This window comes from Crotalus tigris, unplaced genomic scaffold, assembly GCF_016545835.1.
Source record: "Crotalus tigris isolate CLP2741 ecotype Arizona unplaced genomic scaffold, ASM1654583v1 scf7180000024362.2655971311:6658466, whole genome shotgun sequence".
NCBI lineage: Eukaryota > Metazoa > Chordata > Lepidosauria > Squamata > Viperidae > Crotalus > Crotalus tigris.
The window spans coordinates 2,429,044-2,446,911 of NW_024100530.1; the positions used below are offsets into that span (position 1 = coordinate 2,429,044).

Genomic DNA, 17,868 nt, shown 5'->3' on the forward strand with positions numbered 1-17,868 from the left:
CAACTAGTCTTGCCAAAAATGCAAAACATTTTGTGATCAGGGAAGCTATCTATATCAGTTACTTTGCAAGAGCACTTATGTAAGTTGATCGTATCTGGGCTTTAAAGGCTACATGATCACTAGATGGCAGCAGAGGGAATGGTTCAGAATCTCTTTGCTGCCAGCTTGTGGTTGTCTAGATTTTTGCAGCCCAGATATCAGCCTAATTCATAACATGCTCATAAATTTCCAAATGTGCCCAGCGACCTAAACACAATGAGTACAGTATACCCATCTCAGAGGTTTTTTGGCAGTAATACCAAAAATGTGACAATTTATATTTTATCTTGTTATTATGTAAGCTCAACCTCCAGAAGGCAACACAGAAAATAACACAACTGATTCATGATTAACACATTAAACTGTCCAATTAAAGACAGGAAACACATCCTGAAACTATTGCACAAAATGATTTTGTGTCCAGCACTCCGACATCTGGTTCAAACCAAAGATACCAAGTCATCTCTTTGGTATATTTTCCAGAGAATGTTTTTTTCTAAATGTTTTATTTTTGGTTACGTCAAGCTGGCATCCTTTTGATTAGATAAATCTCCACGCACTTTCAATTAATATCCTTCGGTGGCATAATGTGGCATTATGTGATCTTCCAGTTTCGTCTACTCAGGATGTATAAGTGATTGCTTATCTTCTCCCTGAAAAGGCATTTTGAAACATAAAACTTTTCTTGCCCAACCTTGAATTTGTAAAGGGAATATCCGTGTGAAAGAACACATTACACAACTGTAAAATAAAGCCTCCCCCCCCCAGACTTCCAATGAAGTTGGGCCCACGGCACCCGAAGCTTCTAAAGTCTTTACCTGGCCCAAAAGATTAACAATAATCATAAGTAAGTTTCATAGAAAAGAATGAATTAAGCTAGTCCTCGACTTACAACAGTTCATTTAGTGACCACTGAAAATTACAATGGCACTGACAAAGGGACTTATGGCTGTTTTTCATACTTACGACTGTTGTAGCATCTCCATGGTCACATGATCAAAATTCAGACGCTGGGAAACTGACTCATATTTATGACGTGTCCCGGAGTCACGTGATCAGCTTTTCCAACTTTCTGATGAGCAAAGTCAAGGGTGAAGCCAGATTCACTTAACAACCGTGTTACTCACTTAACAACAGCAGTGGTTCACTTAACAGCTGTGGCAAGAAAGGTCATAAAACGGGGCAAAACCCACTTAACAACTGACTCGTTTAGCAGCGGAAATGTTGGGCTCAATTGTTGTAAGTCACACAAGTTACTTTGGGGGAAATATCCCAATCTATGTCCTTTGGGTAATACCGTAAGTCCCGTTGTTCTCATCCTGTTGTTCTCATCCGGACAATTATGATGGTTGGATTTGAAAGCAACTGCTTCTTGAATGTGAACAACAATATGTGTAATAGCATTGTAAAAAGTGTGCTTAGAATGTTTACAACCAATAGGCAATTAACATACCCAATAGCTGCCTTTCAACTTTGGTTGTTAACAACTGCACCTATTGTTAAGCAATTATATCAAAAATTCAGAGAAGAGCAACTAAGATGATCAAAGGCCTGGAGACTAAAACATATGAAGAACAGCTGCAGGACTTGAGTCTGACTAGTCTAAAGAAAAGAAGACATAGGGGAGACATGATAGCAGTATTCCAGTACTTGAGGAGCTGCCATAAAGAAGAAGGGGTCACGTTATTTACCAAAGCACCAGAGGCCAAGATAAGAAACAATGATTGGAAATTGAACAAAGAGAGAAGCAACCTAGAATTAAAGAGAAACTTCCTGACAGTGAGGACAATTAACCAGTGGAACAGCTTGCCTCCAGAAATCGTGGAGGCTGCATCACTGGAGATTTTTTATTATTATTATTATTTTTATTTTTAACCAACAAAACAAAACAAAGCAAAACGTAATACATATGCACACACAGTATATACTCCTCCCCTTTTTTTAACAGCGATTACGTAACAATAATCTTCTATTATTTACATTTCCACCCCCCTTATTCTTCTTTAGAATATTTGTCCTTATTGCCCCGTTGTTTCTTATTTACATTTTTCTTCCTTCATATTCTACTTCTTACTAAGAATAATTCATATTATTATTATTATACATTATTATACACGTTTTCACTTTTGAGCTTTCCATATTTATTCTCCTCTAGTATTTCTAGTCTCCAACCAGTCATACTACTTGTTCCATGTTATATAGTACTCTGTGTCTTCCTTTTCTTTTATTTCTTTTGTTAATTTGTCCATCTCAGCACTGTCCAGGATTTTTCTTATCACTTCTTCCTCTGATGCTATATTCTCATTTTTCCAGCACTGTGCATATGCTATTCTTGCCGCCGTTATTATATGTAAAATTAAGTACCATATTTCTTTACTATATTTTCTGTTTAAAATACCTAACAAAAAGATCTCTGGTTTCCAGTCTACGGGTTGGTCTATTATTTCTTCGATCCATTTCCTTATTGTAGTCCAGTATTTTTTTGCAACTGGGCATGTCCACCATAAATGATAATATGTTCCATGTCCTTTTTTACATTTCTAGCATCTTGGTGAATTGTTCTGGAACATCTTGGCAAGCTTTGCTGGTGGAAGATGCCATCTGTAAAACATCTTCAACTGGTTTTCCTTGAATGCCACTGACATAGTCAATTTTATATTTATTTCCCATATTTTTTCCCATTTCCACTGGAGATTTTTAAGAAGAAGCTAACATTCACTTGTCTGAGAAGGTATAGGTTCTCCTGCTTAAGTGGGGGGCTGGACTAGAAGACCTCCAAGGTCCCTTCCAGCTCTATTCTATAATAATATATAATATCTGCCTCAGACACCAATGCGGTTTGTTCCTCTATCTCTCTCTTTTTTTTTTTTTGCAATCTGGATTAATTCCTGAAAGAGTCAATTGATAAGTGCCTCAAAGCCTTCCGCCATTTGGGTTGAAAATATTAAACAAGTGAGATGTTTCCAGTCTCATGAATTTAGCAACCAGGGCAGCTAAAAAGAAGAAGAACCAGCCAGGACAATTTGGGGACAAAAGTTCATGTAATTAACAAATAACGCAAGATAAATATTTACATTGCCCTGAATAACAGGATTGTCCAATTCCTCAAACAAGAAGACTGTTCGGTTGTTCACCATGGAAGGACTTTTCCTTCCCAGTTCAGAAAAGTGCCAGAGTCCTTTTCAGAAAGATGAGCCAGAAGGTTTAGGATAGCTGCTACACTTGACTCCGCTGTCATTTCAGCCTAGAGAAATGAAAATCATACTTATACTGAATAAAAACAAAAAAGAGACTGGTGGCCTTTAAGAACATTTATCAACAATTAAGCATTTCCTCAACTCTACTTTTCAAACTGATGGGCCAACTTTCATTGGACTTGCCATGGAACTGATGGTGATATTAATGTGGTATAATGAACAATCACTAGAATAATGATGTGTCTGCATAATTACTGGAATAATGCAGTGTGAGTAATATGTGACTAACCTAATGCGCATTGCACTTGGATACAATGTATGTAGTAAACTCTCTCCCTTGTATACATACCAATGTATGTAGTAAACTCTCTCCCTTGTGAGAAACAAACCTAACGTATTACAATGTGTATTCCTTTGTTCCTGAGAAAGGAAAAGTATAAAACTGAAGCCTGAATCCGCCCTCGGGGTTCAGAATTGCTAATTGCTACTGCTTCTGAACCTGTGCAATAAATCTCTCTGCTAAAATCCTCTGGAATTCGTAAGAGTCCTTTCGTTTTCCACAAGATTTCAATACTCATCGGCTCTAGCCAACATTAACTGCAATCCATCAGGGAAACACTAAGCTGGGGAAACACTGTATGATTATAATTTAATACAAGTTAACTACTGTAACACTAAGGCCAATTTGGGGAATGTGTTGAAATAAAGCTGAATTGTATGTATGTAGCACAAGGTTTCTCATCAATGATGTACAGGTAGCGCTTGACTTACAACAGTTCACTTAATGATCATTTGAATTTACAACGGCACTGGAAAAAAGTGATTTATGACTATTTTTCACACTTATGACCGTTGCAGCATCCCCAGGGTCACCTGATTTACATTCAGATGCTTGACAACCGACTCATATTTATGACGGTTGCAATGTCCCAGGAGATCATGTGATCCTTTTTTGCAATCTTCTGACAAGCAGAGTCAGTGGAGGAAGCCAGATTCACTTAACAATGGTGTTACTAATTTAAAGACTGCCGTGATTCACTTAACAAACGTGATGAGAAAAGTCGTAAAATGAGGCAAGACTCACTTAACAGATTTCTTACTTAGCAACAGAAATGTTGGGCTCAATTGTGGTCGTATGTTGAGGACTACCAGTACAAAGAAAACTCCCTCTTTCAATATTTGGGCATCAGAGGGAGACACCAGATCAGATGGGACATCTGATGGAGAAGCCAAAACACGAGCTTTAAAGTTGGAACTCTAGAACTCAAAAGGTTCTACTTTGTCCCATTTTGAACTCCTGCAGAAGACTAAGAGGTGACATGAAGCACGAAGGGTAATCAAACTCAGATCTATGGGCACTAGGTCTTCAGCAGCTGTCACCAGTGGTGGGATTCAAATATGTGAACAACCAGTTCTCTGTGTTGATGCTGCTTCTGGGCCTGGGCAACAAAAAATTAACTACCGGTTCTGCTGAACTGGTGCAAACTGGTTGAATCCCACTACTGGCTGATACCCACAGTAGACAAAAACAGTGTCCGTGCCCAAAGCAACGTACCACCAAATTGTTCATTGCTGGAGGCAAACGATCACTTTCCTTGACTTCTTAAAAAATTTTCAGGAGATCCAGCTACAGTTCCACTCAAGTGAAAACTTATAAATGAATTAAACAGGCCTACAGTAATTTTGTTTTGGATTTGGGCCAATTGATATTATCTGTTCTGGGTTAATGACGTGGTGGGTCATTAATGTTAATGACATGGTGGGTCATTAACCCCAGATATCCCCATCCAAAAGTATGAATGAGTTTTCAGAACAAAAGACCTACCATACTGCCTCCCATGTCGGTGATCACCCATCCCGGATGCAATGTGACACAGAGAATCTCATCCTCGCTACATGCCAACGATTGGCACCGTGTCAGCATATTCAGAGCGGCCTAGAACAGAGACACGCCAGAAGCAGGGAATTGCACCAAGCAGGGTCCATGAGCAAGCAAAAATGCATGTTTTATCCTTTCAGTGTCAGAATGGGGTTTGACTTTGAGCGCAGGGCAGGGCAGGAAAAGAAAGGGAAGGGAAGGAAAGGAAAGAAAAGGAACAGGGAGATGAGAGGAGGGAAGGGAAGGGAGAGGAGAGGAAAAAGAGATTCCACAAATAAATAGAACATGAAATAGGAAAGTGATAGGTATTACATTGACATAATCAACCCTGGATTCTCTTTTGGATGCATCTTTGGAAAGCAATGTTGGCTTATTCAGGATTCAATAATGTACCTCTGAATTCTTTTGTGTTTGCCAAATGTACAGTAATGCACCACTTATACCGCGCACCTTTTCTAAAACAAGATCAGTATCCTTGTTTTGACAGTGAATGAAAAGTAACTTCCTAACCAGTCCTTCCACTGATGACTCTCGTGGTCTGTTAAAGCTAAGGAAAGCTCCAGTAAAAATCAACAGGCGTGGTCACGGTTTTACTTAGCAACCGCCTCACTTAACAGCCCAGTTCCTGGCCTCAGTTGCGGTCACTATACAGAGTTATTTTAATTACCCTCCACTCTTTGCGCCAATGTACATCTATTACCTTGCTGCAACGGTAAGGAAGAACCTGTCCGTATTTCCACAGGTAAACATCTGTGATGGAACCTGCTTGACTGGACATGTTGACAATGGAGGCCTTGCTGCAGCTCATCCCTTTCTTAGGACTTTCCTGAGATGCCTTTCTCAGCAAAGGCAGGAATGCCTAGAAAAATCAGACAGAACTTAGAGCAGTGGTTCTCAACCTGTGGGTCGGGACCCCATTTGGGGTCGAACGACCATTTCACGGGGGTCGCCAAGCAACGCAGTCCGCCATTTTTTCCCCTTTTTTGAATAGAGTCTAATTCTATTGGCTTTCCAAAGCCAATAGGAATTGTCCAGGCTGTCTCTGCCCTGCTGAGCCCGCCAAAAGTCCCATTCTGCAAACGGTGCTGCACCAGTTGAGTAGTCCTCGACTGATGATCGGTTGAGTAGTCCTCGACTTACGACCGGTTGGGGGTCGCGGCATTAAAAAGGTTGAGAACCACTGACTTAGAGCAACCACCTATTCATAGGGCTTGGAAACCAGGGACCCCCTAATTGTTGCTCAATAACCATTCCCAGCATTTATCAGCATTAAGGATTGTTGTTTTACAATATCAAGGTGGACTCAGCCTTCCATCCTTCCAAGGTTGGTAAAATGAGGACCCAGATTGCTGGGGGCAACAGGCTGACTCTGTAAACTGCTTAGAGAGGGCTGTAAAGCACTATGAAGCGGTATATAAGTCTAAATGCTATTTCTATTCCAGCCATGGTGTGGAGTGGTTAGAATGCAGTATTGCAGGCTAATTCTGCCCACTGCCAGCAGTTCGATCCTGACTGGCTCAAGGTTGACTCAGCCTTCCATCCTTCCAAGGTTGGTAAAATGAGGAGCCAGATGGCTGGGGGCAATAGGCTGACTCTGTAGACCACTTAGAGAGGATTGCGAAGCACTGTGAAGCGGTATATAAGTCTAAGTGCTATTGCTATATCTACAGATCTATGGATTCGCCCTAGGAAATCAATAGCTGTCTCTTCCTGTAGCAAAGTCTATGGTCTAAAAACAAAGCAGAACCCAGCAATTGCTCACAAAAGATCTGATTTTTTTCCCCCATTTGACAGTTTCAATAGGGGCAACTGCCCACGCTTAAAAGCTGTATCTCTTGAAGTCCTTCCTCTTAATATTTGGCCCTGTGCCTTCATTAGCTGGAGAAGCCACAACTGTTATGCTCACCCCAGAAATCAACAAACTTCTTTTTCTGAACGCTAAGAACTTGGCAGTAGGAAGAAACAGTTCAAAGAGAAAAGGAGGATCAAGAGATGCTTCTCCTACCTGGCTAATCATCATGGGCCCAATGACGTTGGTTTTGTAGACCTCAGCCATTTCTTCAGGCGTTTGAAATTCCAGCTTGGAATCAGTTGAGCCAACGGCTGCATTGTTGATCAGCAGATGCAACCCAGTTCCACTCAACCGCTCTGTGACCATGGTTACAGCTGACTTGATACTGGATGGATCGGTAATGTCTACAGGAACAAGGAGAAGATACGGGTAATGCTCAACTTATAGCCACAGCTGAGCCCAAAGTTTCTGTTGCTGACACTTCTTAAGTATTGCTCCATTTTATGACCTTTTTTGCGACAGTTGTTAAGCGAATCGCTGCAGATGTTAAACTAGGAGCACAGCTGTTAAGTGAATCTGGTTTCCCCATTGTCTTTGCTTGTCAAAAGGTTGCAGAAGGGGATCACGTGACTCCCAGACTCATCGTAAATATGAGTCACTTGCCAAGCGATCTGAATTTTGATCATGCAGCCCTGGGGATACTACAATGGCTATAAATGTGGAAATGGTCCCAAGTCACTTTTTTTCAGTGCTGTCGTAACTTTGAGCGGTCACTAAATGAACCCTTGTAAGTCGAGGACTCCCTGTCTTGATGGGTGATGAGTCATTTCTAGCCAGGATTCGGTTTCTCGCGGTTTCCCAGTCAAGGATGAAAAACCAATTTAAACTGGGAAAGGAAAGGAGATGCTTTTCACCAGGGCAGCTCTGGCAACATTGCGCAGTGGGAATTTCCTAACTCAGGGGTAGGCAGCCTTGGCTCTTTTATGACTGGTGGACTTCAACTCCCAGAATTCCTGAGCCAGCCATGCTGAGGGGAAAGGGAGAGATTTCCAAGCTGAGGCATGCTGGCTCAGGAATTCTGGGAGTTGAAGTCCATGAGTCATAAAAGAGCCAAGGTTGACTACTCCTGTCCCAACTAGAGGAAGGGACCTGCTACATGCCCTGCCACACGGGTAGTCCTCAATTTATGACCACAAATGGGGACCAGAATTTCCATTGCTAAGTAAGATGGTTGTTGTATCCCTGATTTTATGACTTTTCCCATAGTTGTGAAGAAAAATCACTGAAGTTGTTAAGTGGATCAAACAGTCATGAGCCGAACCCGGCTTCTCCCATTGAGTTTGCTTGTCAAAAATCATCTGGGAAGGTGCCAAATGTTGATCTCATGAACCCGGGATACTGCAATCATTGTAAATACATGCCAGTAGCCAAGTGAATGTTGAGCACACGACTGTGGGGAATGTTGTGACGGTTGTAAGTGTGAGCAATTGGTTGCAAATCACTCTTTTTTCAGTCCTGTTGTCATTCTGAATGATCACTAAATGACTGGTTATAAGTCAAGGACTACCTGTATAGTAACAGAAATATTATATCGGTTTCCAGGGTTGAATATTTCATTCCTACCAGTTCAAACAAATGTTCCAAATCCCTCTCTGGAAATTGAACTCAATGGTAGAAATGAAATTTGTATGGATAGTGATAAAGTAATACCGTCTTTCCTGGGGTATCGTCAAGACTAGTCACTTACTCAGTGGGATGATCACAATTTCCTGGTGTTGAGCAGCCAGATTCCTCAAATCCTGAAATATACGAAAACCAGAGATTTAGGAAAGACCCTCAGCTAATGGGCTGTTTCTCACACCCCACTAACTTTGGCATTCAGATATCTCACTATTTTTAAAGGCTAAGCTTCGCTTGTATCCTTAGTTCGCTGCAGAAACAGTCTCAATTTGTTGTGAGCTGTCCCAGTTTTGAACTAGTGTTTTCTCTTTTCCCCAACACGGGTTTTGCCATATGAACAATCTGCAACACCTCATTAACAATTATGATGAAGATGACACAGCCCTGAGCAAGGATTTGCCCACTACCTATTGTACCCTTAATGCTGCAGGGTGTATCCCCATCTCTAATACTGCCTTGGCGCTACCCACCATCATCATTTTGTTTTGGATTGCAGGAGAAATTGCAGAGGGTGCTGCCACCTTATGCCAAAATGACACTTTTGAAGTGTGTGCGAAGTCTCACTCTTTTCAACGTGTGCTAGAGCACTGGATTTAGCAGTCTTTTGGGCAGAGTTTTGCTACTTTTTGTCTTCTAGCCTGAATAAGACATTATAGTGGCCTTCTGAAAGACACTATATTGGTCTCCTGAAAGACACTACGTTGGTCTTCTGAAAGACACTATGTTGGTCTTCTGAAAGACACTATGTTGGTCTTCTGAAAGACACTATACTGGTCATCTGAAAGACATTACATTGGTCTTCTGAAAAACATTACATTGGTCTTCTGAAAGACACTATGTTGGTCTTCTGAAAGACACTACATTGGTTTCCTGAAAGACACTACGTTGGTCTTCACAAAAGCAAAGCAATAAGAAGAGAGACACAGCGGCAACTGAAATGGAATACAGCAGAGAAGGGAGCGATAGAGCAGAACGAGAACAGCGTGAAGAAGCAGAGAGCCCACAGTAAAATTTATAAAACGTGAGAGACTGGAATTTAAGAGCTGCAAGAAGTAGAGATTGAAACTAGAGAAAGGACTGGAGAAAGAAGGATTAAAAAGTGAAGAGAGACAACGGAGAAATTTAATACTGCTTAGTGGAACTTATTTTTGAAGAGCAAATAGCATTGAAATTTGGACTTTAACTGACATATATATGGGTAACGTGACGAGTGGACGTTTTGGAAATATTGGATTCATAGAAGAAGAAATAAGAGGTGACACTTGGTGGATCTGTGGATAGATCAAATTGAGACAGAGAGAAAAAAGGCTGATGCAATATTGTAGCACTCGTATACAAGCAGTATTAAGCTACAAGCACAAAAGGGGTGTCAGGCAATGTATTAAAAGGAATGAAGCAAATGAATTGTATTAACGAATAGAAATAAGCATAATTGAGTATTATTCAAATAAGAATGATAGTGAATGAAATTAAGAGTGGTGATAATACTTAGAGAATAGTATATGTATTGTGTGTAGTGTTATAGAAATATATATAAGTGCTGTTAAGAGTATTATAAATTATACTATATAATAGTGGGATAAGGAAAGGTATAACTCTATTTGTAATCTTATTTTTAATGTTAACCCTAAGAATAACATTCTATAAAGGTATTATAGTCATATATATAGTCACATATATTGATACATAATTAGAAATATTATATATATATATATATATATATACTTTTTACTATCTATATTATATATATATATTTACATATTTAAGCTTATATAGATTGAAAACCATCTTGATTAACAAAAACAACTTGCGATAAATTGGTATGTGCGAATGTGGAAAAATATTATTTAAGTAATAAAAATGACAAGTACCACAACAACAACTAAAGTAGGCAAAAAAACAGCTACAAATCCCACACCTATAATGGAGTTGACATTATTTTTTCAAGTAAATAAAAAGGAAGAGATATCAACACAAAATGGGACAACAAGGACAAATATATCTAAAGAAGAATAAGGGGGGGGGAATGTAAATAATAGACTACCATTACGAAATTGCTGTTTAAAAAAAAGGAGTACACACTGTCTGTGTGTGTGTGTTATGTTTTGTTTTGTCTTGTTTTGTTGGTTTAAAAAATAAAAATTGATATACAAAAAAAACTGTGTTCAAAAAATAGTTTGGCTGATGAGTCAGTGTGATGGAGGACAGATCCATGATGAAGCAGGAGAGAAATTAAAAACAAAATAAAGTGAAAATACATTTAAAAAGCATATATAATTGTGAGGAGAAAATCCTAACTAAGAAGGAAAGATCCATATACTATTAATATATTACTAGCTCAAGCATTTGACATTTGCACCACACAGATACACTCTGTTCCATCGTATTTCTACAATATAAAGACAGTTTAAAAATCAACAAGAGAACACACCTCCTGAATCTTTTCTTTGATATGTGGATTTTGTTTTCAGTAATGAAGAATGATTCTCTTAGGTATCCCACGGCCATCAGATAACAAATTCCATTTTTTTTTACTGTAGTTTATCCTCACATTTACATCTTCAGTTAACTATCACCACATCTTTATTATGGTCGTAGTCCAGTGGGATACAGTCAATACTGAACAACTATGTTTTTCCCCAAAGTTATATTTTCTATTAAACTATTAATATTATTAAATTTAACTCCCCCTGAGGATCTTTATGGGAACATGATCAAATCAAAGAGCCTTCACATTTCTCGTCAATACAAAAAATAAAATTAATATCTGATATACATTTCCACTTTTCTAGCACCCCTCAGGCTTGATCTTGGAATTAATTGGCTAGATCAATACTTCTGATTCAAGACAATAAAACTCATGTGTGAAAACGTGATTTCCAAGGGTAATGTCAGTATCTGGCTTCCTATCTATTCTTGGCCCTGATTTCAATGCTAAACGATCTTTAAAGGCTGCCAGTCAGCTTCTCTCTCTCTTAACAGACCCCATCCTATGACATACCTGAGTACGTGGTCCCTCTGGATCCCGGCAGGTTGCAAAGATCCATTGTGGTGGGTTGCTTTTCTCAGCCAGCTGTTTGATCATCTCCAAGCCGATGCCCCGATTACATCCCGTCACGAGGACACTGCGTGGATTCAGCCCTTCCATATTTTCTTACCTGCCGGTCTAGAATAACCTAAGAAAAAAAACTTCTGGTGATTGTCTTTTACTAACCTCTATCTCAGTCCTAAGTATTTGCAAACACCTCTTATTTAATGTTCCAGGTGCAATGAAGAGGAAGAGATAACTGATCTGTTGGTGCAATGCCTGGATTTAATAAGTACCTGCTTGACCTTTGGACCATTTCAGGCTTTCTCCTACAGGTTTGCAGATTTCCTGACTGAGCAATAAAATCTGAGACCTCCCTACTTTCCATTTGCCCTTTAAACGTTGGCACAAAAGACAAATAGGGAATGGGGTACAAAGAGGAGGAGAAGCAAAACAAATATTAAGAACAGTTCTTCGGTGTTACCTAAAGAATAAGCCAAGGTCACCAATCACAATACTTGGATCATAAAAAAAGAAGTGAACAAAGCACCAGGTACACCCAGTGCTATATAGCAGGGGAAAGGTTCCACTAAACTCAGGGTGGGAAGGTCTGAAACAAAAGAGGCAGTTACTCAGCAGCACAATATTCCCTCCGTGTGCAGCTCTCCCAGGTTGAGGTGTTACCTTCCCCAATGAAAGCTAGAGAAACAGCCGTTCTTACTAAAGGTGATCTCCACCCTTAACAAATAAATTCGCTGACAACGTTTATAAAGTCTTCATCTTACTTCAGTGGGGGGGGAGGCTGTGTTGGTGCAACCTAAAGTTAAAGCATTTGTCAAAATAAACACGGCTTCCTTAGGGATAACTCATTACATAATGTATTCTGTAAAAAGGAAGTTTTACATAAGAGTAACCTCACACCAATAAATAAACAGTGCTTTCAACTTCACTGGCGTACTATTACTTTAGTTTTTTTCTCTGTTTATTTTCAGTCCCGCCATTTCTCCATATTGTTCTATCTTTCCCAGTAATTTAGGAATCATTTCCAAAGTTTCTTCTAAGATAAATACCAAATCATCAGCAAATGCTTGTAATTTATATGTTTCCTGTATATTCAACCTCAATTCAGATGTCATCCATTCAGTGTGATGGGGGGGGGAGGTTGTTTGGTTTGCAAAACCTAGATATGTCTCCATGAACCATTAGATCACACAAGGAACCCATTGCCTGTTGCTTGGGCTCCATCATGAATCCTGTAAGAGCTAACAATAAGTTCTTTGAGGGTTTTTTTTCCATCCTAAATGTAAGATGCTAAGAAAAAGACTCAGGCATGTCTTGAGCAGAGATTTGAAGCTGCTGCAGAGCTGTTTGTCACAGCTTGAGACAGCTTGAGAGTCTCTGTGTGTTTATTGGTTTTTATATACTTTTTACATACATAGGCTTTACCATTAAATGCTGACATTTTACATTCATAAGTTTAACCATTAGATCAGTGTTTCTCAACCTTGACAATTTTAAGGCATGTGGACTGCAACTCCCAGAATTCTACAGCCAGCTATGCTGGCTGTGGAATTCTGGGAGTTGAAGTCCACATGCCTTAAAATTGTCAAGGTTGAGAAACACTGCATTAGATGCTGACATAAAGTTTCTTCATTGGAAAATTCCTTCATATAAGCAACTATTGTCTAGTAACATATTACCTGATCAAAGACCAGTTAAAGAACAAATACAGTAGATCAAAAGGAGAAAGAATTGACAAAGGCAGGAAGAGATAGGAAGTAACTTAACCATATTATCTATTTAGGTTGGTAAGGCATTAAGTCAAAAGGGAATGACCTTCTGGCTGCTTCATTGGGACAAAGGGTATCAAAAGGTTATGAGGTTTGTGGGGGGGGGAAGCATGGCAGTTTGCTGCGCGTGCATTTTTCCCCACACCTAAACATAACTATTTTATTTTTTCATTAGGTATGGGGCTTGAGCTCTCCTGGACAACACCCAGATGCTAAAACAACAGTGTGAAAACAGCAACAGCTGAAATTCTCATGATATTTTTGGCACACTTCAAGATCTTTAAGAACTTCAGAATATCCCCCAAGATTGTGGTCTTCTGCTTCAAGATAATGGTGAATCTTTCTGTGAGCTTGCAAGATATCACAGCAGGGGTCTTCAAACTTGGCCCTTTGATGACTTGTGGACTTCAACTCCCAGAATTCCTCACGCGGGCACGCTGGCTGAGGAATTCTGGGAGCTGAAGTCCACAAGTCATAAAAGGGCCAGGTTTGAAGACCCCTGTCTTAAATCTAACAAACAAAATGGAGGCTGGCTGAGGAATTCTGGGAGCTGAAGTCCACAAGTCATAAAAGGGCCAGGTTTGAAGACCCCTGTCTTAAATCTAACAAACAAAATGGAGGCTGGCTGAGGAATTCTGGGAGCTGAAGTCCACAAGTCATAAAAGGGCCAAGTTTGAAGACCCCTGTCTTAAATCTAACAAACAAAATGGAGGCTGGCTGAGGAATTCTGGGAGCTGAAGTCCACAAGTCATAAAAGGGCCAAGTTTGAAGACCCCTGTCTTAAATCTAACAAACAAAATGGAGGCTGGCTGAGGACTTCTGGGAGCTGAAGTCCACCAGTCATAAAAGGGCCAGGTTTGAACACCCTTTATTACAGGATCTCACCTCCATCTTGCAGAACAAAATCCGTCAGATTTTAATCAGTGTTTAAAAGGCGTCTTTATTATTTTAGCTTTACTTTTGGGTTGGGGAGAAGACTGCTTGGGAGAATTCATTGTATTGTGCTTCATGTGAGGACCTCTCCTGAGCTCTCACACAAAATGGAAGTCAGGAGTTAACAAGAAAAACGAGTGCCAGCCTGATCAAGGTCCAGTCCAACAAAATAAGGCGAAGGTTACCGGGTCCGGTAGCAACATTCGGTGTTGTTTTGCTCCCAGTTTACACCAGTGTAATCCCATTTGATTTCCAAACTTCGGCAAATTGACAGAGTTAGCTTTTGGCTCAACTTACATTCTGTCCTTGGCAATAATACACAGCGGGACTGCAAAACAGAGAAAGAGTTCTGCCCTGAATTTGCACCAAAGTGTAAGTTGTTCTGTTGTGAAAGGAAGAAAACTGACATTTAGAAGAGGGCAAGAGAAAGTGAGCTGGGTAGTTGTAGATTTGTACAGCTTTCTGGGGGCATTGTGGATGGGAAACTCACATCTTCCTGTACCTCCTTGTGGCATCTTAGTGTGAGCCAGCCCGGGAGGCTGATCCAAGTTTTAAAACAGGAAAGCTCCCTTTTTATGACCCTGTAATAGCTTAATTCAGGGTACAGTCAGGGTGACTGGATGGAGTTGAGAGTTTACTGGCCAGATACTCTTCCTAACACCATGCAGGGTTCACAGCAGATTTTTTTTTATTTCTTAATGCCCTAAGAGAGAGAGATCTACCACTACCTAGAATGGAACTCTCCGTTCAAATATTTGTATTAGTTTATCAAAATATAAATTACAGAAATACAAAGAAAAATGAAGATAAGAGGAAAAAGGAAAGAGAGAAAAGTGTAGGGGAAAGGGGAAAAAAAAAGCATTGACTTCCGACTTCTTTTGCTGCAGTAGAATAAGGTAGTAACATAAAACCTCGCCTTTTTTGAAGCTGTGTAGAAAGACTTGGATAGACCCATGCCTGGATTTAGACATGGAGGGATAGCAATTGCACTCAGACTTATATACCGCTTCATAGTGCTTTACAGCACTCTCTAAGTGGTTTACAGAATCAGCACATTGCGCCCCCAACAATCTGGGTCCGACCTGGGAAAGATGGAAGGCTGAGTCAACCTTGAGCCAGCGAGGATCGAACTGCTGGCAGTCAGCAGAATTAACCCACAATACCCCATTGTAACCACTGCGCTCTTATGGGACTGGGTTTGAAGATGTAGGCTATGCAAGCGTTAACAAAGAAGAAGGTTGGGGAACATCTGAACCTAACATACAAGTGATGGAATAGGAAAGGATCGTCTCCATACCTGGGATACATTCCCGCTGAAATAAAGTTGATCTTAGTTAATAAGGATCACGTGGGCATAATTTATGGAAATTCTATATGTGATTTTATGATAAAATGGTAACAAAATTTTAAAAACCCTCTGAATCTTTTGCAAGGCCCCTTCAAATTGTGAGGGCCTAGGATGTAGCTTGCTTAGCCTCTGTCTAAATTTGGCTCTGGATGAAACAAGCACGGTATGGGCTTTTTTCCCGGAACGTATTTTCAAGGAGTGTTCCTTGAACAAACATATTGGAAAACTAGACAATGGCTTCTTGGTTGGCATTATTCTTCACTAGAATTTGCTCCAATGTTCCTATTTAATTTTTGAAAGTTATAACTATTGCTCCAAGTTCCTTGAACAGGCAATCTAAAGTCAATAAATACCTCAGAGCAGATCTACCTTGCGAGACTTTGATGAGAACCATGCTTAGGATTTACTCCATGAGCTTAGAAAGTGTTTACAGTATCTAGACAAATATTAAGTTGGCTCATGATTCAACCTGTTAAATCAGCAAAATCAGTGGCTCTTTCTTCCAAACAGGTTCAAGTTTTACAGGGTTAGTGCTGGGTCTTCACCTGTGTCTTACCATGCTTGCTTTAAGGACTTCTAGTCAAATGTAATGAAGACTTGCCTCCAGAAGTTGGGGGTATCCCAACACTGGAGGTTTTTAAGAAGAGATTGGACAACTCTTTGTCTGAAACGGTATAGGGTTTCCTGTTTGACCAGGGGGTTGGAATAGATGACCTCCAAGGTCCCTTTTAACGTTGTTATTTTGCTTATTAGAGCTGTCTTTCTTCAGTTCCCATGCCTTTGCATCAATCTTTTAAAAATCTGAAATCCCTCCAGATGTTTGAACTTCAACTCCCAGAAGTCTAAATCTTGCCAGGCTGGCTAGAAGATTTGGTGAGCCAAAGTCTAGAAGATTGATGTGGCTTCTAAAAAGCTATTCCTTTCTGCCCTTTCACGGAGGACTACAGAGATTTTATATATATATATATATATATATATATATATATATATATATATATATATATATATATATATATATATATATATATATATTAAAAATGACTTTGTTGAAGAACACAAATGGAAAGAATAAAAACCAACATGACAGAAGGGGCATATTTGACTTTAACTAAATTTTAAATTCAAGATCCCTATTTATTCTTTTACAGTGGTGGGATTCAAATAGGTGAACAACCGGTTCTCTGTGTTGGATGCCGCTTCCAGAAGTCCATTCTGGGCCTGGGCAACAAAAAATTAGCTACCGAACCGGCTGAATCCCACCACTGTTCCTTTAGTGTCTTACAGTGTACAAACAAATAATACAGCCTAGGGGAAGAAAAAAAAAGTAAGAATTAAAGTGCAAAAAAAAGGGGGAAATAAAAAAAGTAACTTCCACCTTCATCAGGACAACTATAAATAATTTTAGTAACTTAACGCCCACCTCTTAAAGTACACCAGACACCCAGTTTATCCCATATCTTGTTGCTTCACTAAAAAAGACAATTCCACTTGCCGTTAGTCAGAAAATATCTTACCTTGATTTCTCTCTTTTTTCGTAGCACTGCTATGACCACCTTTGCAATTCTGAAACACATTAATACTCTTCAATTTAGGGTACTTCCATTTGCCCGAAAGTCATCGTCAGCATCATAACTGGAGAGTTAGGAATGTGTTGGGGGGGGTCTGGTTTCTGGATGATGGATTGGAGCAGGTGTCTTGGGTTTTAAATGAAGCTCTCTGCTTCATGCCACCCTTGTCGGGTTTCTTTGCCCTTCAACCAACAATTATTGCTGTTTCTCTAAAAGGAGCAAATGTTTCGGTGGTGGCAGGAGCAAAAAAGGGGACAATTTATTTCTTGACGCAGTTCCATCTTTGGTTATCGAGCGGGAAAAGCCATCGTCTGTGGGGAAAAATGCACGTGCAGCAAACTGTCATGCTTTCCCCCTCACAAACCTCATAACCTTTTGATACCCTTTGACCCAATGAAGCAGCCAGAAGGTCATACCCTTTTGACCTAATGCCTCACCAACCTAAATAGATAATATGCTTAAGTTCGTTCTTATCTCTTCCTGTCTTTGTTAGGTCCTTCTGCTTTTCATCTCCCTGTATTTGTTTTTAACCTGGTCTTTGAACAGGTAATGTGTTACTAGAAAATAGTTGCTTACATGAAGACATTTTCCAATGAAGAAACCTTTGTCCGCAT

General features: G+C 39.8%; 1 protein-coding gene across 3 annotated transcripts; it reads right to left on the bottom strand.

Moving 5' to 3' along the window:
* Positions 1-2,897: 2,897 nt before the first annotated feature.
* LOC120300986 (C-factor-like) lies at positions 2,898-17,337 on the bottom strand. Of its 3 annotated transcripts, none has more exons than XM_039327593.1 (7): positions 17,201-17,337; positions 11,589-11,763; positions 8,655-8,706; positions 7,121-7,311; positions 5,816-5,974; positions 5,062-5,172; positions 2,898-3,283 (listed from the first exon to the last, which is right to left on the bottom strand). In XM_039327593.1, the coding sequence occupies exons 2-7, from the start codon at positions 11,733-11,735 to the stop codon at positions 3,170-3,172; spliced, it is 774 nt and encodes a 257-aa protein (XP_039183527.1). In that variant the 5' UTR covers positions 11,736-11,763; positions 17,201-17,337; the 3' UTR covers positions 2,898-3,169. The 3 variants fall into 3 exon arrangements, with proteins under 3 accessions (XP_039183527.1, XP_039183528.1, XP_039183529.1); XM_039327594.1 differs by lacking the exon at positions 17,201-17,337 and adding an exon at positions 12,100-12,282; XM_039327595.1 differs by lacking the exon at positions 17,201-17,337 and adding an exon at positions 11,912-12,052.
* Between the last annotated feature and the right edge of the window lie 531 nt (positions 17,338-17,868).

Bases quoted from the DNA above. Each gene is read 5' to 3' on its own strand.
- LOC120300986 (XM_039327593.1), bottom strand. From the start codon at position 11,735: ATGGAAGGGCTGAATCCACGCAGTGTCCTCGTGACGGGATGTAATCGG. The intron at 7,312-8,654 runs GTAAGTGACTAG...TTGTTCCTGTAG, and splicing joins AATTGTGATCATCCCACTGA to ACATTACCGATCCATCCAGT. The intron at 3,284-5,061 runs GTAGGTCTTTTG...TCATTTCTCTAG, and splicing joins CCGACATGGGAGGCAGTATG to GCTGAAATGACAGCGGAGTC.